The sequence below is a fragment of the Rattus rattus genome, chromosome 1 (genome assembly GCF_011064425.1).
Source record: "Rattus rattus isolate New Zealand chromosome 1, Rrattus_CSIRO_v1, whole genome shotgun sequence".
Lineage (NCBI taxonomy): Eukaryota > Metazoa > Chordata > Mammalia > Rodentia > Muridae > Rattus > Rattus rattus.
In genome coordinates, this window is record NC_046154.1 from 83035622 (window position 1) to 83056398 (window position 20777).

Genomic DNA, 20777 nt, shown 5'->3' on the forward strand with positions numbered 1-20777 from the left:
GTTACTTGAAAGGTCTATTAAATGTGAGGCTTAAGACACCCGGGAACTAGTGGCTAGGATAGAACTCTTAGCCGTGCATGTCCCTGCACATTTTGTCCATACTCTGACTAAGATGGCCTGGACCTGTCCTGTGGGAATTGAATAAGCCTCCATGAGAGAGAATTAACCCCTCTTCCCATGCTGGGATCGTTTCAGGGTACAGGAAGAGGCAAAGTCAAGACAGCAGCTGCTCTTTCAGAAAGACGAGCTGCTTCAGTCCCTCCAAATGGAACTTAAGGTGTATGAGAAGCTGGCCGAGGAGCATCAGAAGCTACAGCAAGGTACTGTGTTCAGGGCAAGGCCTGAAACATCTCATGGCCGTGAGCTCACCCTAGCAGCTGGGCAGTGGGCATGGGAATCCATGACTCTTGCTTTTTCCTGTACTATCAATAAACTCACAGTGGCTTGTATGCAGACCAGGTGTATTTAGAAGCAAACTCTTTGGCCCAGTCTTGTTTTTGAGGCAGGGTCTTGCTATAAAGCACAGACAAGCCTTAAACTCAAAATTCTCCTGCCTTAGCTTTATAGGTATACATCACCATTCTTGACTTTTGGCCAAGCTGTAGTCTGGACTCTTCATTCCCTTCAACTCAGCTTATTCTTATATTACTAGTAACTGGATCAGTTACTGCCTCCATAAGCAAGTCTGGCAGCACCTACTGTGTGATGCTGTCTTAGTTAAATGGGGCCATTTATTAAAACATCTTAGCCATGTTCCTGGCACGTAGTAGGCATCCAAGCAATAACTTTTGTCATAGTTTTTCCTTCATTCATCCAGCAGACATTTCTGTGCCACATGTTAGACATTGCACTGAGGTGCTTGTTAGCCTTGGTTCACTCTGCTTCCAGAGAATGTAGATCTGAGCACCTCAAATCTAGGGTCTAATGTTTGAGAATCAATTCTGAGGCACAGTGGGGAGCTTTCTAAAACTAATTTTCCAGATGGTTTCTCCCTATTGAAAGTTTATCTAGAAAGGGTCATCTCGTAGCTTTTGCTTCTTCTCATGTTGCTTCTCTTAGTCTTGCTATTGTGCCTGCCTTATTAATATACTGTAGTCCTTAAAATCATCCCCTTTCATTCTATAATTCTGGTCCAAATAGATTTTATTACTACTAGACATAATTTCGGGGTTTGGTGTGCAATTTGCTAGGCTTTTATGGCCAGAAGTGAAATTAATTTCCAGCTCTTACTTAGCCTGTGGAATAGCAGCAATTAAGTCAGCCAATATTTTTGTTTTTAAAGTCGAGTTGTTTTTTTAAAATTGTACCTAGTTTTCAGGAGGGAGCTAGATGGTGATGGTGGTTTGAAATGCCCTTGAGTCCTTTTGATGGTTGACCTTTGATGTTCTGAGATATCAAGGCTTCCTTTTACGTATGTCTACAGAGGCCCGAGGTGAGACATGTGGAGGGGGCCAGAAGGGGCAGAATCTTTTCAGCAACCTGCATGGTCTCCTGACAGAGATACAGGTTCTCCGAGACCAGGCAGAAATGAGCAGTTAAACTAACAACACACTGAAGAGCAAGCTGGAGAAGCAGCTATCACAGGGGTCAAAGCAGGCCCAGGAAGGGGCCCTCACTTTGGCTGTTCAGGCCCTGTCTGTCACTGAGTGGTCCCTTCAGTTGGACAAACACGGTAGGGAACCTGCCTCTTTTTGCTGTGTGGCAGTGCAGCTATATGGGTCCATTTTCTGTGTGCCCTCAGTTCTCATCCCTACACAGTGCATAGTCTCTGACTGACTGGACACTGGGTTCTCCAGGAGTGGCGTTTGGGCTTTCAGCCACCCATGCTGCTTTCATTGTTGCTATGCTTATCTGTTTTCTTTTCCCCACAGCTCACCAAGGCCAAAGAGCTTTTTCATTCTCTTGCCTTGGGTTTTTTGTTTGCTTTTTGATCGAGGGTTTTTTGGTAAAACTTTGGCTGTCTTGAAACTCACTCTGTAGACCAGGCTGGCTTCTTAACTCAAAGATCTGCCTGCCTCTGCCTTCCAGTGCTGGATTCAAAGTGTGTACCACAACACTGGTTCTCTTATTGCCCTTAAGTGAGAACCCCGACTTCTTTGCCTTTTAGCATCTTGTATAGCCTAGGAAGCCTCCTGGAAACAGGTGGGTCTGTTTTGCATTTGATTGTGGACTTGTATAAATCCGGAAATATTGGGGAAGGAGCAGAGGTCAAGTCATCAAATCATCCTTGCCACACACCCAACAAGGACTGGAACAAGCCAGCAAGCTGTCATAATGGTCCTCTGTTTACTCATGGGCTTTCTACTGAATGGATTGTTGTTTGTCACCTGACCATTCCCCTGTTAATTTGGAGTTTTAGTTTTTAAAGAATGGTAGCATGGCTTTTGCTGTTATGCAACATTATTAGGATAAACCCACTAGGGGAGTCTCCGAGGCTGGGGAAATGTCTTATCAAAACATCTCTGCTGGAGTACCATTGCTCCACACCACTCGTGGGGCATGGGAAGAAACTTGCATGGCGTATCCCAACATCTGAACTTACTCATTGCTCTGCCATTGGCATACTGGGTTATCTCTGTCTCTTGGTCTTCTTTAACAAACAGATTATAGCCTTGTTCTGCCCACTATGCTCTTGAGAGTTCAGTAGCTTCTCAAGTGTGAAAGTGCTTCCTGTATTACATAGCATCACATAGACCCCCAGTAAAGTGTTTCAGAGGCATTACCCCCAAGTCCTTTGGCAGGTCATTTTCCTCTCATGTTCAGCTCACTATAGCAGCTTCCACACTAACTCATCCAGCCTAAAACAACAACTTGGTCTGACATCGCACCACCTTGAGTGGTCACTTAGCCTTCGGGTACAAGCCCTGCCTCTTGCAATGTCCTTCCCTGTTCCCAGGCCTCAGCTACAGGAACTCTGTCTTCTCCCTGAATGATGACTCATTCCTGTGTCCTTGCATCTGCCCAGTACTCGGCTTTTCTTTCCCTCCTTACCATGGGGCACTAAAAAGTCTTAACAGATAACTCAGGAGTGAGCTCCTGGGGAGCCACTCTGGGGCCAGCCCCTCACCTGAATGCCCCATCTCAGTTCTTCCCGCCCTTCTCCCTGACCCTGAGATGAGGTTAACTATTTACTGTTTGACAGAAGGGTTCTTAGAAAGCTCTGGGCTTGTCAGCTCTGTTACCTGGTATCTGCACAAGGTACCAGGCAGGGAGTGAATAGAATATACACAGTACTGCTGCAGGGCTGGTATGCAGAAAAGGTGTGAGTGAGTAAATGTCATATTCCTGAAATGGATGGATGCCTGTGAGACACTCTCCTGTATTTCTCATTCCATCCTTTTCTAGTGCTGGTGATGGTAAAGCTCAAATTTTCCTCTCTTGCTTTGTTTTTTGTAGATGTCAACAAATATCCTGCGGCCAGCGATAATTCATTTGATCTATTTGAATCTACCCAGGCAATGGCACCTAAATCAGGTACAAACTGGGCAACTGCATTGGTGTTGGGTATGACATTAGGGTTTTCAAAATAGAAAGCGTGTCCCTGGCATCCTTGACTGCTTGACCATGGTTTTCGACTTAGATTTGTATCTCTAGAAGATCATCTCTGAGCCACTGAGTCCAGCCCAGGTGTTAACCAAGCACGACTTCAGAGGACGGAATTTAAATTGTTGAACTGAAACCACCTCAGTGTGCATTGCAAGGACTCTGGGCTCCAGCTTCAGCAGTGCTGTCCAGTCTCGTCCCTCTGCAGTGGGGCAACCACACGGTGTGCCATACCCTCTAGACTGTGCTTGAAAATGCTCACACTTCTAATTTTCCCCAGTCTAGGCCCTCCTACTTCCTCAAGACTCAAGGATATAGACTTCTCTGTAAAATACCTTTCTAGCCACCCTTCAAAATCAACGAACTTAAAAAGCAACAGGATTTTCTATCTGCATATGGCTTCCTGATGGTCCAGCTCGGGTCACATCTTCCAGGAAGCTTCCTGGACTTACCTGTTTTTGCTCCGACTATTGTTTTCTCTTGCGCTCTGGCTGACTTTCACTGTCTCACTATATTTCCTGCAGCCTCATTAGACCCTGAGCTATTGGCTTGCAGGTGACAACATGGCTTATCTTGGCAATCTAGGGTCTACTACAGAGTAAGTGCTCAATAAACATTGATTAAATTGACTTGAATCTTTGCCCAGCATGGGATAACACATAGCTGGAGGCACAGAGCCAGGCCCCTTTGCTGCTATGAACACAGGTGCAAGCCCAAGAAGACCTAACATTTTGTCTTTTCTTTTGTAGCTTCTGAGACTCCTGTCCTTTCTGGAACTGATGTCGATTCCCTCTCCTGTGACAGTACCAGTTCTGCCACCAGCCCTTCTTGCATGCCCTGCCTGGTTGCTAGCCGCCACCTGTGGGCCAGCAAGAGTGGCCACCACATGCTGTGCCTGATTGAGGACTATGATGCCCTCTATAAGCAGATCAGCTGGGGCCAGACACTGCTTGCCAAGATGGATATTCAAACCCAAGAGGCTCTGAGCCCCACAAGTCAGAAGCTGGGACCAAAGGTAACTGACTGCCAGTCTTGGGGAGGGAGATGCTTCCTCCTGGCTCAGTAAGCAGAAGGGTTGGTCAAATTCTTTGGAAGGTACGCAGTGCCCTGGACTTCAGTAAGACCCTAAATGGGAGGTGCTGGGAAGTGTTGCATAGGAAAGCTGCAGTTTGTTACTGATCAATGGACAGCTTGTTGAGATTGTACCTGGGTTACCATGGCTACTGCTCAGTGACATGCTGTACTGATGTGTGACTTCTCATTTCTTTCCAGTGTCTTAGCACTCTTTGTTCCTCTGTCCTCTTGTATCTAGTCATTCTACCCACCCACCACCTGGGGCAGACCTGCCTGTTGGCTCTGGGATTGCTTGGGTCAGTTAGAAGTCCTGCCCTTCATACACTGTATTGAGCCCCACCAGCCTGAACAGTAGCACATCTGACTGCCATGCTGTAATTTCTACATCTAACTCAAGGTCATCTTCCTCCAAAGGAGTGTGTGTGTGTGTGTGTGTGTGTGTGTGTGTGTGTGTGTGTGTACATATATTTTTTCCCTCCTTAGAACTTCCCTGGAGAAGGAGGTGATACTACTCCATTGTAGAAATGCTGAAAGCTAACTGTTCTCAGTCTACAATCTACTCTCTGCTGTGACAGTGATGACCACCTGACTTCACTTCTCTCTGGGCAGCAACTCTGAGGGCTTCTGTCTGCTGGGATCACTTCAGTCAGTCTACCCATCATCAGATACTTCTTCCCTGACACCCTCCACTTTGACCAGGCAGGGCCACAGGCTGTGATCCCTTTTTCCATATTTGTTTTCAGCCTGATTCTCTTGACTCTGCTGGCTTAGCATTCCCCATCCTTTACTTCCTTCTTCCCTCTGCCTCATCTTCCTGGAATCCTCATCTCAAGTTACAGACTTATGTACCTGACAGACACAACTTACCATGTGTTTGACAGCTACCAGTTATGTAATTCCTCCAAGGCACTGGCTGAGATCCACCAGCTCTAGATGGTACTAGACCTTTCTGCTCCTAATCATAGCTTCTGTACCTTACTTTTAAGGCTTCCTTTCCTTTGCCTGTATATGCATGTGTGGTGTTCATACATATACGGTGTCACATACTACATGTGTGCAGGTGCATATATGTGTGGAGGTCTGATGTCGACATTCAATCTATTGCTCTCTGCATTATTTATTTTTCAGTTTCTCAATTGAACCCAGAGCTCACTGATCACTGGTGTAGCTATCAAGTTTGGCTCAGGGATCCCCTGACTCTCCATCCTTATCTTGCTGGGATCATAGATGGCCACCACACTTACCCAGCTTTTACATGGTTCTAGATCCAACTCCTGTCTACATGCTCAGTCAGCAAGCACTTCATTTACTGAATCATTACCCCAGTTGCTCTTGGGCTTTTACTGAAGACAGTTGAGTTTCTTGTACTATTTGCTTCGGCTTTGTGGGTGGCTTCGGTTGTTTTGTATTACTATATTTAACAATCAGATTTGCATTTTATCTTCTATGAGATGATAGGCTTCATGAAAAAAGGGATAATGTTTTTGCTGAACATTAAATAACCAATATTTAGTCCCCTAAGGACTGATAAATAATATTGAATAAATTAACATTTATAAGATTCCTGTTCTTTTCTGATTAAAATCTTTCCTTTGAAAGCTAGAAATTGTAAAAAAAGCCAAAAAACAAAACATCTCTTCAAATACCACTTTACAGGTCAGCACTTACAAGTATTTATATATACCTGGGTGTGTGTGTATGTGTATAAAACACAAATATAAATACACACTTTTGGAACATTCATAAAGTTTATCAAATGATCAGAAATATGAAGTTTATCTATTTCAGCTACCTATATTAATACTTTCCCTTTCGAGTACTTGTCTTTCAGTGGCTGCCAGTGAGCTGCTTGGACATAGCATGGGCTATTCTCTTTCACTGTTTGTGAACATATGAATTTCGTGTGTCATCTTTATGTATGAATCTCTGACCATATTTTGATTATGTGTGAAGTGGGTTTCCCAGTTCAAAGGCTGTGAACATTTTAGGACTTTTGATAGCTGTGAGCCTGTTACATTACTCCCTATAGAGCCTGTGCGTATGGTTTTAAGCAACGCTTACCTCAAGACACCTTTGTCTTTTTTGAATAATTTTCATACTTTTTGTCACTTTGCTATTTACACAGATCTCTACCTTTACATTTATCAGTTACAATGAGAAATGCTTTCACTTTCCTCTTCCTCCTCTTTTTGTTTCTCTCCTCCTCTGCACCACATTCTTTCTTTTTTCTTGTCTTTGACACCTCTCCCCACCTGACGATACCTCCAGCACAGGGAGGGAGAGAGGTTTCACGAGGCCCCTGATACCATCCATCCTCAGTAAGCTGTCCTTGGCTAATGTGTCAAGAATTGTACTCTGGGCTGTATTTGTACCATTTGCTCTGTGCTAGACTGGAGAGCGCTACTATAGGCTCTCGTCTTGGTCTAGTAACAATAGGTAATACTAGTGCTTAAAAATTATGGTTGATGATTGGGTTCAACTTGCCATTATTTTCTAATATAGCTCACCAGTGTCGTGTAATCCCCTCCTGCTTCTGAGACAGGAGCCCTAGTCTGAAGCCTTTTTCTCATTGGACATTCGTGCTGGCCTGTGGGTGATCCCTGTCAAGGCAGACTGTGATGGCCTTGTTATCTTTTGTAGGCTTCATTCTCTGTGCCTCTGAGCAAGTTTCTCTCCAGCATGAACACAGCCAAGCTGATCCTGGAAAAAGCCTCCAGGTTGCTGAAGCTCTTCTGGAGGGTCTCAGTCCCCACCAACGGCCAGTGTTCCCTTCACTGTGACCAGGTAGGTGATCACATATCCATGGAGGCTAAAGTACACCAGAGAGTCCTGCATCTCTGTTCATTCTAGGTCCAGTTGAGGAGTGGCCCATAGAAAATGTGCCCCACTTAGGGGTATGTCAGAGGGCATCACACCAGGATGTTGGGCCACGCTAAGTCGTTAAATAATCCCAAGCCTGTCATTATTGAATGCTATCCTGCTCATATTTTATACATAGGGAAAATGGCTCAGGGCCTGGACTGAGGAGCTGGTTTAAAAGCTTATGTATATGGACTCTGGGTTTGTTCTTAGCTTTACAGATTCACACATCAGCTTGTCCTTGTGGACCACCTCATCCACCTCATTCATTTTCTTAACAGTACCTTGCATGTTAGCTATCTCTGTCTAGACCTTCTGATCTGTTGGTGGCATCTGGATTTTATTGAAAAACTGTTTTAAGAAGTTGAGAGAAAAGTCAGGAACCAGGCATGTGGAGTCTTGTCTTTTATCAGTAGGGCTCATGTGTGTCCTTCCATATTGTACAACATCCTGGCTAATCACAAGCCTCCCCGAGAAAGGAAGTTATAGCTCTGCCTTGAAGTCCGAGGAATATTTCCTACTTTGTATTACTGGATAGACAAGTGTTTTCCAAAGGTGAGCAGGGAGGCAGGAAGGAAGTTTGCATTTCAGGTCACCACCATTAGTTTTGGCAGGTCTCAGAACCTGCCAATGAGGTTTTTGTACTGAACATTCTCATGAGGAGTGTGTCCTGGGGAGGAACTAGCAGAGGATGTTCATAATCATTTGTGTGGCATGTGGTAGGCTTTCTGAGCCCACTTTTAGCTGGCTGGACACTGGCTGAGAAATGAATTCTGATAGGAGCCCTTGAGCTCTAGCCTCCCTGGCTTTGCTTTCTCTTAACACACAGACTCTTTTTCCATTGGAGGCTTACATGAGACCTTCTACCTTCTGTGTATGTCCTGTGCCTCCCTGCTGGCTCCCTCTTACCCTCAAGTCTTACATGTTACATAAATAAAGAGGGCTCCTGGGTCATGCAAACGTAGCAACATCTTCAATTTCATAAAAGCCCTTATCATACGTTGTAATTACATATTTGTTTGCTTAATGCGTGTCTCTGTTTTCCTTCAGGGGCTGTGTCTGTTTTGTTCATGTTTTCTAATGAATGAATGACTAGATGGATGAATGAATAATCTCTTTCCACTCTCCAAAATCAGTGCTTGCTTTAAATTATTTTAAAGGTAACATGTTTGTGCTAAACCCTCTACCCTCAGTGCAGTGGATTTCTGCCCTTAGCAGATAGAAGCAGCTGTTTAAGTAGACAGAACCAGTTTGTGTCTAATACATGTATGCACGTGTGCTCACATGTGTGTAAATACACTGACAAACATACACACTCACAGACATACTCATAGATACTCTGACTCACAAACACACATAAAGACACACAACACAAATATACACTAAATTTATAAGCTGTTGATCTTCCACTTGCAGATCAGTCTAGAGACTGTCAGTCTGTACGATGATTCACTCTTCTTCCTGAAGGTGTCTCAGGTAATTGAATATGTTCATGGCAGTGTCATAGAATTTCAGAGCAGAGGAGGACCTCAGAAATGCATTGATGTGGTTGCTGGTAAAGTGGTAGGAAGTTGCTTCTGGGCACATTTCTTTCTCTGCCTGTTTTTCATGTAGCACCTTTTGCTTGGTGTTTGTAAAACGGACTTCCAGATTTACAGCAGCGAGCCTCAGCACATGACAGCCTCCCCTCCCCTTTTCTCTGTTATTTATTTGCCATTTATATTTAATCCACCTCCCCCTTCTGCTCCTAACACTGCTCTGGGGAGTGGGCATCAGTTTATATGAGAAATACATATGAAGGGTTACCAATATGTAGACAAATTCCAAAAGCAGGAGACTCACAGGACTATGAGGGAAAGCTTAGAGGGTCAGGGGTAGAGGATGATTTTCCTAATCAACCCTGTTGTGTAGGTTTGACTTTTGGAGCCATATAAAACTTTCCATAATTATGAATAGAAGTCATCAAGATGGGAGGAGAGTAGCAATGTCTAAAAGTTCTTAGCAATGGGATATCAGCCAGTCATACTTTGTATCACTGGAGATGTGGCCATAGAGACAAGCACATCAGTGATGCACTGCACTGGTTTGACCTGACTCCCCAGAAGAGAGACACTAAGGGCAAAAAGACTTCCCAAAGCACAGAGCTTTCAACTGTTTTCAGTGGCAGTATTCACAGACACTGATGTTAAGAAGTTGGTACATTCATGTGATAAGATAGCCTATACATTCTTTTCTTTTGCATTTATTTCTTTTTTGTGTGGTGGTGCATGCTTGAGCACCAACTTGGCTTGTAGGAGTCCATTCACTGTTTCTATCATGTGGAGTTTGGGACTCAACCTTAGATTAGCAGGATTGGTAGCAGTTGCCTTTACCTGCTGAGTCCCATGTTATAAAATAAAAAATGCATATTATCATTAGAAACTGAGAGTTTTACTGAAAGAAGAATAAATATGAAATTACAAATGCAAACCACATCCTGAATTTGAATTGTAAACATGAAAATGAACTCATGATGAATTTTCTGTTTTAAAACTGACTGAATAGCTCCACATAATAGATTGTGAAAATAAATAAAATCAGATTCCGAGCAGCAAACCCACGACATACCCCAAGACTGATTCTGAGGCCTCTGCCTAGAGGGGTCAGGGCTGCTTTGGAAATGGCTTATTTCAGGTTCTCAGATGAGTTTAGAACCTATACCATCCTACTGAGGAAGAAGGAGGGTAGATCCTATCCTGCAGCACAGCATGCCCTGGAAGTCTCTGAGAAGTGCAGCTGCCAAGTGCCTCATTTCTGCCAGCCTGGAGCAGCCCTGGCAGCTGTTTGTCAACACTCCAGGGAATTTGGAGAGCCATAGATTAAAAAATAGTAGCTGTTACAATGTATCCAATTCTTGTTTGGGTGCTGAGTCAAATGAATTATATTAATAAAGAAGAAGAGGTGGAGGAGGAAGAAAAGAAATTTCTGACCTTGGTTATTTTTCAGGGTTTGATAGACGATTTTTACACTGAGCTTCCCTGATACTGCCGCTTTAAAAGTCTGGGATTGGGACTTGGTGTTTTCAGATTAGGCATGCTCAGATGGGACCAAGGAGTCATCTTCACTTTCTAGGTGTGCTAGTGCTATCCCAGGTTAAAAAAAAAATCTTTTTAACAGATGTATACTAAAATATTTTATAAATGAAATGACATGCTTAGTTTCAAAATAATCTTGGAAGGAGACTAAACTGGTACAGTCTTGAATTGATAGTTGCTGGTTCTGGGTGGGTTCCTTTAGGTTCCTATCCAATTCTGTTGATTTTTTTTTTCTATTTGAGAAGGAAAAGAATAGCCAGGAATACCTAAGAAAACCCAGAAACCAAGCCAAGCACTAATGACATGTGTGGCCTCTGTGAGGAGTGTCTTCTGTTTCTTGGTTCTAAATACCTACTTGGTACGACTTACTGTGCTTATAAACTTACCCATCATTGTGTCCTCAGGGAGTTAGGTAATTTGCCTTTTCTCTTTTCATTCACAAATGGAATCCATTGAATTATTAGGTCAAGATGTCGTTACACATTTTTAAAATTTCAATGTGTTTTATATTGGCACAGTTATAAATTTTTATGGGACATACTGTGAGGTTCCAAAACATGTGTATCATGTGTAATGGTAAGATCAGAGTGATTAACATACCTACCTGGGTTGGAATCATCCACTCTCTTCCTAGCTAGCAGAGTTGCACTTTCTAACCCCCATTTTCCCGAAGTAGGAGCCAACTGTTCAGAAAGTTATATGACTTGCCTCAGAATTGTGCAGCCATATTGTGGCAGAGCTAGGCTCTGGAACCTTGTTGTCTTAGTATACATTCTTCATGATGTGAACAAGAAGATGTAAATCCACTTTAACAGTAGACATAAATATTTAAAATTCCTTGTTTTAAGTGCTTGCTTGAAGTTGTACAATTTTAGAGTAGTGGTAGTAAGAAAGAACCTGTAAACTCATGACTGACAGCTGCTCTTGGACAGCACCGGTGCTCAGAGAGAAGAAAGGAGTTCTTTGCTGCTTGGGGTCATTGCTGCTGTCCGTCATGATATGGCTTCCTGAGCACCCAGTAGGGAAGGAGTGTTAGTTGAAGCATAAAATCAGTATTACAGCTTTAAAGAGTAGATGAATCCGACAGGGAGATGGCTCAGACGGGCAAGTACTGCAGAGCATGAGGCCCTGAGCACCCCTGTCATTCTGGGCCTAGACGTTCATGACTATGACTACAGCACTGAGGGAAGGGGTAGTGGCAAAATTGGCCAGTCATTCAACTAAGTCAGTGAACATCAGGTTCAACATAGGCTGCCTCAGAGTAAAAAGATGGAGAGAAGGAACAGGACACACAATGTTCTCTGGTCTATATGTGTTCACACAGGTACGAGCACATGTGCACATACGTACGTATTTGAATATGTATAACACAAAGCTTTTTTCAAATAGCTTGAAATCCTATCCCATGGTAATATCCTCATTAATGCGTTATGCCATGTTAGTATATACATTTTTGTCCATATGTGTATTCAGTTTTATGAAGTTACCGTTTTGGGTTCTTTTATTACTAATAATAGTCATATATCACTAAATCCTCCAAAGCATCATTTTAGCCACAGAATTATTTCTTATACTGTAAACCATATGCCATTGTCTGTAGAAAGATCAATGGGGTGAACCAGGAAGCTAGGAAAGGACCTTCTCCCTCTAAGACCACCATCTTGGCTTTCACTGTATCCTTTGAATCTCAGTTCTCTAGCATATGAAAGGTGAGCCATGGATTGCTATTTCAGTGTCACAGATGCAGAACTATAGGGTAACATTGTCCTAGGCTAGGTGGCCTGTGAAATCGTGACTAGAAGACAAGTGTTCCTGGGCTCCTGGCCTGTACTAGAAAATCAAAGCAAATCTAATGATGAAATTAGCATCTGTTTTAGAGAAGCAGTGAAGTCTTTGTACCTGACATGATTGGTTAATCTTCAAAAGAGGTTAAGGCAGGGAATCAAAAAATGATACATACCTTAAACATTTTAGTTTAGCTTAAACCAGACAAATGTACATTCATTTGCTATTCTTTTGATGTAGGGCCAGGCCTTTTCTTTGAATATGGATCTGCTGATTGGAGTTTCCCATCTTCTTTCTTTCATAAACCACATCCATAATGTATTTCTGTCACTAACAATTTCTGGGTTTTTTTAAGATGAAGAGGAAACTTAAGGCACTTGCAGAGCAATCTGAATATAGGAGAATTCTTATAGACCATTCCTCCTACGTCTTTTTACAGTTGTCTCGCCCACACCTAATTTACCAGCCAAGTGTTTTGCAGTGGCTTGCCTTCATCTGGTCTCCAGTGAGGCATATGGTAGTTTCCATACAGCCAGCTTTCTGTCCATACATGTGGCTCACGGGTCAAATTAATGTGTAATTAGATCCTGTTATTTTCTTGAAAGCACAGATACCATAAACAAGTTTGGAAACAAACTAGAAAGGACATTACATGAACTGCCAACTTACCCTGTCCCTTCTTGGTAGCAGATGTGGTTCAGTGTAGACAAGAGGAACAGGGTCCCCTTTTATGGCCTTGGAGCCAGTTAAGGGAGTCTGCTGAGCCACTGCCCAGGATGCTGGACTTGGCACCATACTCAACTCTGACCAACATCAAAATCGGTCCTGCCTGGTGTTCTATACTTGCCGAGGACTGTCTTGGAACACTAAGAACATTGAATTGGCATTATAGCTTCTGTTAACAAAAAAGAAACTACAGTGGGCGGACAGTTGGCTCAACAGTTAAGAGCACTGGTTGCTCTTCCAGAGGTCCTGAGTTCAATTCCCAGCCCCCACATAATGTTTCTCTATAAAGAGACTCGGATGTCCTCTTTTGGCATACAGGTATACATGCAGCAAATAACTCATACTTGAAATAAATAGTAAATAAAATAAAAATAAATTTGAAAAGAAACTACAAAACTTTTAAACTCACCATTGATGTTTGGTTACCACATTGATTTATGTTTATTGATGTGGAGAGCTGGTTTCCTTTTATGAAACAGAAGTGCCTCCGATGTGCCTTCAGTCTGGTGATTTGGGCTCTTTCTTTCACTAATTATAATCATCTTTTGAAATCAATAAATAGAGCTCAACGGCATCCTTTTTAATAGCCGCACGGTTCTTCCTTTCAATGTAAGTACCACAGCTTATTTATTCAGATTCACGGGAAACAAATCAGTTTGCTTATTGTTCTTGCCACTGGCAGTACCAAGGCGAGTGCCTGTGGAGAAAGGCATCTACTTGTGCTGATGTGATTACTCCGAGGGGTAGATGTGATGCAGAATTGCAGGTCAGAGGGATACATGCATTTATAATTCAGTACGCCATGCGTCCTTACCGCACCGCAACCATCCCAAGCCCCACCATGGTCCTGACGGTTTTCCTCCACCCAGGATTCTGTCCAGTTTTGCTAATGTAATGTGCAAAAGGGGCTTCTAGCTTATTCAGATATTTTGCTACTGAGGTTGAACATCTTTTGATGTTATTTTTAGTTCCTCCTGTGTAATCTGGTATTTTGTGTTATTATATTTTTCTAATTCTTTTCTTCTTTAGATTGGAGAAATGAAGGCAGAGATCACCAAACTACACAAAAAATTGTTTGAACAAGAAAAGAAGCTGCAGAACACAGCAAAACTTCTGCAGCAGAGCAAGCACCAGGAGAAAATCATCTTTGATCAGTGTAAGTGAGAGGCAGGGGTGCGTGAGGGGTGGGTTGCTGCCCCAGCTGGCTCCTGCCTGCCTCTGTGGGCTGACAGTAGAGCCCTACCTCTCATTCTCTGGAGCCCAGACTTTGAGAGCATGCCTCCTATCTGACGGTGTTTTGCTGCTTTTGTCGGTGGTGATGTTTTTTCCTGCTCCATTTTTTTCGACCCACACAGTCAACTTGGGCAGAACTGTCCTCTCATGGAGTGAGATTGCGCATTATAGGAACATGGTAATTAGGAGTCTGCTGGGAATGTGTCTGTCCTTAGAGGTGGGTGCTGTAGAGGAAGGGCCCTCTGAGCTGATTCTGCAAGGAGTAGACACTGTCACCTCGACATGGAAGGACAGGACAGGGCCCGCACAAGCAGAGGTGAGGAGTAGGCCTTATGTGTGAGAATCCAGAATTGTCTTGCTGATAGAATAACAGCTGGCTGGTAGGCTGAGGCAGGGAGGGGAATCTGGGAGAAAAGACCTACAGGGGAGATCAATGTGGCTCCCTCCTACTGCTGCAGAGGATCAGCCTGCCATGTTTCATATGAAAGCTCTGCATGGTATTCCTACAATGGCCTTCAGTAGAGGAGGAAGAAAGGCTAAGGTCAGTGCTGGTTCTAACCCAGCCATAGCAGAGGCTATCAACAGCTGTGTGCTTTGTGTTCGACCCTGCAACACTCACCGGTGTGTGGAGCCAAGCAGCTTCCACCAGGTTCTCCAGCAGCTCAGCCTGGCCTTGCCCATGCAGGCAGCCAGTCAGACTACCTGTCTTGGGGGAGTCACCAATTATACCTCCTCTTTCCACTACCACAGCCCAGGAATGCTCTCTGGGCAGCATTTCTGAGAGGCGCCGAACATAAGATTATTGCTAAGTAGGCAGTCTCTTTAACTGCCCCCCTGGGAACCTTCTGAAAAGACTATGAGATTAGTACAGTTTGAACTGCAAATGAATGAAATTCAGTTACGGCCAGGCCATAGACTCCTGTCCAGTGTCCTATTCACAGGCTCTGAGGAAAGAGGAACAATAGTTTATGTTGTTAAGGAGCTTAGACTTACGAAAGGATGAGGGGGCATAAAGCTTCAGGGTTATGAACTGAGGGCCTACTTATAACCACCTACTTAGGACCTGAAAAGTGGTGAGGCTTTGATTCAAGGTTAAATCTGATTGGCTCTAAGGGATGTCAGTCAGACAGCAGACAAGCAGGAACAGGACTCCTGAAGAATCTTGAGATTCTCCAGAAGCAAGAGAGCAGTGAGTGTTCCAGGCATGCTGAAGATATACCAAAGCGTTCACTTGAGCAACAGTGCATTGGCTGGATTTCTTGCCATGGGATATAACCCCTGACAATAGCAACCTAAAGAAGTTTGTTTCAGCTTGCAGTTTAGAGTATGAAACTAACCATGGTAGGGGCATGGTGGTGGGACCAGTTCCTGTGTGTGGGAATAGTAACATGAAGTGGCAGACAGAAGGCAGACAGAATTAGATGGACCAAGCTATCATTCTCAAGGCCTAGTCCCAGAGGCCTATTCATATCAGCAAGGCCTCACTTTCTGACCTCTCCAAATAGTCCCAACCATTGGGAACTGAGTGTTCAAAAACAGGAGTCCATAGGGGACATTTCATGTTCAAGCCATAACAGAGGTAAAGTGGAACAAAGAACCTTTGGGCTGGGATCAAAGGAGCAGCAGAGTGTGGCATGGTCCATGTGTGTATCAGAATATCAAATGGCAGAGCATGGAGAGATCAGGAAGCTTAGGAGAGCTCCTCTACCCACTCCAGCAGGCAGGACTGTCGAGGAAGGATGGATTTGAAAGACAGGTGGTTGTTCAAGAGACTGGATATTGTGGGGCTGGCTGAGGTACTTATGTTACCTATGGGGAAGAGGATCCCTCAGAGATGTGGGTGACAGTGGCAGTTGTAGGCATGCTCAGGTGCTGTGGAACATTTGGGCCAGACTCCTGGGCAAGCAAGGGTAAGAGGTAGTGCTTCACACAGCCTGAGTTCAGGAAATAGTCTAGCACAGGTTTCCCCCTGATCCTTCTGCTGATACTGGTTTCGGTTGAGGAATTTCAGAGGCCAACAGGATTCAGTTCAGTTTATGACCTTAAACTGTGGTAGATCAGAAAACAAGACCCAAGCTCTGCCACGTCCTGGGCCAGTATATGAAGACTGAAAATGTGCCCAGGTCTCAGCTTTGCCCTCCTCTGTGACATACATTAAGTGGCTCGAATTCTGAGGAATAGGCTCCTCCTCTAAACAGGGACAGTCATTTTAAACAAAGTTGGCCACCAGGCTCTTGGTACTAGTTATAATCACATCTATAGATTTAGGAGAGTGATGCCACCAACATGGGGGACAGAACAGCTTCCCTGTACGTGGTGCTTTCCCCCTTTTCAGTCATTTGGACATAGTGCTGCTTATGGAAATGGTCAGCACGTCACTATTGTTGTCTCCTAGGCCAGGTCTGGAGCTAACCTGACCAAGGGCAGGTGAGGGTTAGCTAGCATGGGTCTGCCCTATAACTCCTTGGTACTAGGCCCTACTTCTTGTCTTGAAGAACAATAAGTCCCACAATATCCTAAGCTCTTCAATCAGCCAAGTCTGTTCTAGGTTTTGAAGTAACAGTAACATTGACATGGTATCCCCTGCCCTAACTTCTTCTCATGGAGATAAGGATGAGAAAAACTAGAGCTGGGAAAGGGTGAGGCATAGGAACCTGGAACCCTACCACTCTTGAGGCCCATGGCCTGGCACTGTCCACTTCACTTCTGTGCCTCAGATCCTGCTTTGCCAAGTAAGAGTAGTGATCCTATCTTACAGATAGGCCTTCAATGAGTCAGTACCTGATGTGGGGCTCAGTGGGTCCTCCAGTAGGCATTTTCCTTTCCAGTCTCTGGGGGGGGTGGGAGAGGCCTGGGCTGAGCTAGGTGGCTCAGGTGTTTGCTTGTCTCTCCACTGAAGTCAGTCTGACTTGGAATGCATTCTTACCCTCTCTGAACCTTGTCTTCTCATCACAACAGGGATTCCGAGTGTGGGAATGTGGGTGGTGTACCTGTTTAGATGTAAGAGGGACTTCAAAACTTGAGCTAACTGCTGCTTAGTGCTTATGTTGAGCATGACTCACTGGGAACACCCAGTGGTCTTTCAAGATTATTTTTAGCCTCCATGCCATGACAACCTTTTCTGGGTCACAGACCCTTGATGGATCTTGAGAAAGTGAAGGTCTCTTCCCAGAAAAATTCAAAACTTCCAGTCCTCACTAGAGTTGTATCCTGCCTCAGATATATGGGGCTTCCTAGGACACATCGTGAACCCTGCAGCCACGAATAGGATGGAGACATAGAAAGGCAGGGAACACCTGGAAAATTCTTTACACAGATAAAAATGAAGCATGCTCTGTCTGTAGACTTGTACAAATGGAAGTTTTATGAAGAAAAAATAATTTCCTCCAGGCAACCATAGAACAGTTATTCTGAGTAAGCGGGCAGTGGGCCATGTGCTAGGGTGAGTCACAGGTAACCTCAGCAAGCAAAAACCAAGGACCTGAATTCTAAGGAGCAGTGTACTTCTCGACCCTCACCAGGTCCTAACTAGAATGGATTCTTTTTTTGTTTTTCCCCTCTTTGAGCCCAAGCTGGCCTCAAACTCATGGGAGTTCTCTTGCCTTTCAGCCTCCTAAGTTCTGCCTTTAGATTCCCAATCAGACCCAGACATTTGGTATTTGTGTCACTGTTTTAGTCTGTGCTGAACAAGAAGGGACTATGGAAGGAAGCTCTTTTTGTATGGTTGCTCTTGTGTGGTAACTGATACAGGTCAAGTGTCAGTGAGCAGGAGCCTCTGAACTTACCGATTAGCCACTCCTCCTTAGACAGAACAAGCTTGCCCTGGGGAACCGTGCTGAGCTGTTATACCAGCTGAAGGGCTGGAAGAGACAAAATCCCCTGAGTTCTTTTTCTCCCAGGATACCAAGAGCATGCTTGAAGAAAGGCCGTGTAAAACTGCTTTCACAGGAGTTCCCTGGCACTTGGCATGAGCCTTCAAGTGTAGGCTTGTTTCCCACACTGCTTCCCAGAGGTCACAAGACACCAGAGGACGCTGACCAGATCCTCCCCTCTACATGGCCCAGCACTATGGTTCTTCCCCAGCTACAGAAGAGGAGTCAGGTGGCCATGGAGCCTGGCATTGCCTCTAAAAATAGAATGCATACTTTTCTCCTTGGGTCCCTGTGAGGACTTGAAGGAATCCTGAGAGAAGCAACTTGGAGGAGGAATCTCTTTTGGTTCTTGGTTTGGGGGGATATGATCCATCGTGGTGGGGAAGGCATACCGGAGCAGCACAATCTTCAGTGGTGGAAGCTTATTCGTGTCTTGGTAGATCAAAAAAATCTAGAATGTGGGCCAGAACCAGAAGTGTACATAGCCTTTCAAGGCTTGGCTCCAGCAGCCAACTCTCGTTAGCTCGATCTCAGTCCCAAGGTTCTTAGGAGGATCCTCACTAATTGTTAATGTGCCATAACCTAAAATCACCTGAGAAGAGAGTCTCAGTGAGGGATGGGGTACACTGGGCTGGCCTGTTGCAAGTCTTTAGGGCGTTGTCTTGCTAATCATTGATGCAGGAAGACTCAGTCATTCTCTCGGCAGGGGAACGTTTGAGCTAGTAGAGTAGAGAAATTGAGCAGCACACAAGCAAGCAAGAGGCATGCGTGCTTCCATGTTCTTGACAGAGTTCTTGTTGATCGATTCAGGCTCCTGCTGCCGTGATGTGTACAGGGATGAACTGGAACCTAGACTTGTGACCTAAAATAAACCCTTCTCTGCCTTGCTTTTTGCCAGAATACTTTACCTCAGCAACATAGATGACACTAGGGTACTTTCAAAACCAGCACTACCAGTTGAGGGTCACGTCGTGTTCAAGCATGAGCCTGTTGAGGCTGCTTCAGAAGTTGTCCAGTCGTCTGGGTCCAGGCTTCCTGCTCACTGTTGTGTTTTCATTCTTCTCCTCTAGTATCTGTGACTCTAATTATTCTGTTTGTTGCTTTCTCCTCAGTGGTCATCACCCACCAAGTCCTTCGGAAAGCCAGGGGAAACCTGGAGGTAATGATAATTGAGTTGTTTGCACTGAGCGCTTTTGGGCACCAGGGGTTAGGGATGTCTTTTGCGTCCACAACCAGCTGTAAGTTCTGTCCGAAGAGTGTGAGAAGTTCCAGGTTCTCACAGATATCCTCAGTGGACGCTCTGATCCCTGCTCCACCAGTGAGAAGTTCAGCAAACAAAGCCTACACAGAGGCATATGTCTAGTCCTTGGGAATTAATGAATGAGGGAGTGAGTGAATAAGTGAATGCAGTGTGCTCATGGTCACTTTGTTCTGATGTTTACTAACCAAACTGTCTTTGAAAGAAGTCTTAAAACAGCACCTTGCTTTTAACTTTGTCAGGGATCTTACTTTGAAACTCCATGATTTCATATTGTCTCTCTTTTTTCCCTCTTCCCCTTTTCCTAGCTCAGGCCTAGAGCTGCCCATCCAGGAACATCCAGTCCCAGCAGACCGGGCTCATGAGAAGAGCTTTCAGCTAATAAAGCTTGTGACCCTGAGATCACCTGTCTCTGTCCTCACTGTGGCTCCTGGTGGCGAGGGAAGCAAAGGCTGCTGGCCAGAGGAAGTGTGGTGTTGTGTAGTGATTTTTGTCTGAAAATGGGCTTGAGGCTATTATCTTAAAGGGTTCATTGCTCTGCAGTCAGGCACCAGAAAAACCTTGAGCTCTGGATGCTGTGATTGATCTGGAACACCCTGCCCACTGGTGGGCTTCACATTCACCCTCAGGTCTGAGAACTCAGCTTTCAGCCTGCACTGCAGTTGGAAGATTCTTCCATTTCAAATGCGTCATTCACGTATTCTGGGTGGGCCTCAAAGCCCAGGTCCTGAACTCCCTTGCAAGTTGCAGCACTATCTTGGGAGCCACGTGGCCCTCAGGTCTGACATATCTCTAAGCCCACTCCAGGGTCTAAGGAGAGGTGAGGTCATGTGGAGTTGGCGCCATGCGTCCCCAGACAGTCACAGCCCACCCTAGAGCCATCTTCCAGATGGAAGTGGTTTCAGGTATATGACACAGACTGGAACCTGAAGGTGGATCTCAGCTTTTGCTGGTCTCCTGTCTGCTCAACTGTCTGTGTTGCTGACTAGTACACTGCTTGCTGCAGCTCTCCCACTGACTTTCATATTTAACTGTTCGTAGCCTTGTCCTGAGCTGCATGGGTCCCTGAGCATTAAACAAAGCTGGCTTAGCCCTGGTTGCAGCTGTGTTCTTTCTGCTGGAGTCCATCATGCTGACGTGTTGTTTCTTATCATCTCCTGTCCTTCCACCTTGCCTACTACTTTTCTGTGCTGAGCTCTTTGTCCTTTTTCTTCTCTCATCCCTCTGCCTTTCCCCAACTCCAGGCTCCTTTCTAGTCTTTGGTTCCTTTTTTTTTTTTTTTTTTTTTGAGTCTTCTCCCTCCTTTCCCTAAAGCAGCCAAGGTGTAGAGGCCAGTCGTGCATGTGATCAGGC

The 20777-nt window shown here is 44.7% G+C and overlaps 1 protein-coding gene across 1 annotated transcript in view; it reads left to right on the forward strand.

Annotated features, from left to right (window-relative positions):
* Nucleotides 1–19829, forward strand: part of Cdk5rap2 (CDK5 regulatory subunit associated protein 2) — a 171848-nt gene extending 152019 nt beyond the window's left edge. Inside the window, exons 31-37 of the mRNA XM_032902842.1 lie at nt 196–320; nt 3397–3474; nt 4293–4558; nt 7258–7401; nt 14091–14217; nt 19279–19325; nt 19733–19829. Coding sequence (XP_032758733.1) covers nt 196–320; nt 3397–3474; nt 4293–4558; nt 7258–7401; nt 14091–14217; nt 19279–19325; nt 19733–19789 — 844 coding nt within the window. The 3' untranslated portion in view covers nt 19790–19829. The remainder of the gene's footprint in view (nt 1–195; nt 321–3396; nt 3475–4292; nt 4559–7257; nt 7402–14090; nt 14218–19278; nt 19326–19732) is intronic.
* Nucleotides 19830–20777: the final 948 nt, after the last annotated feature.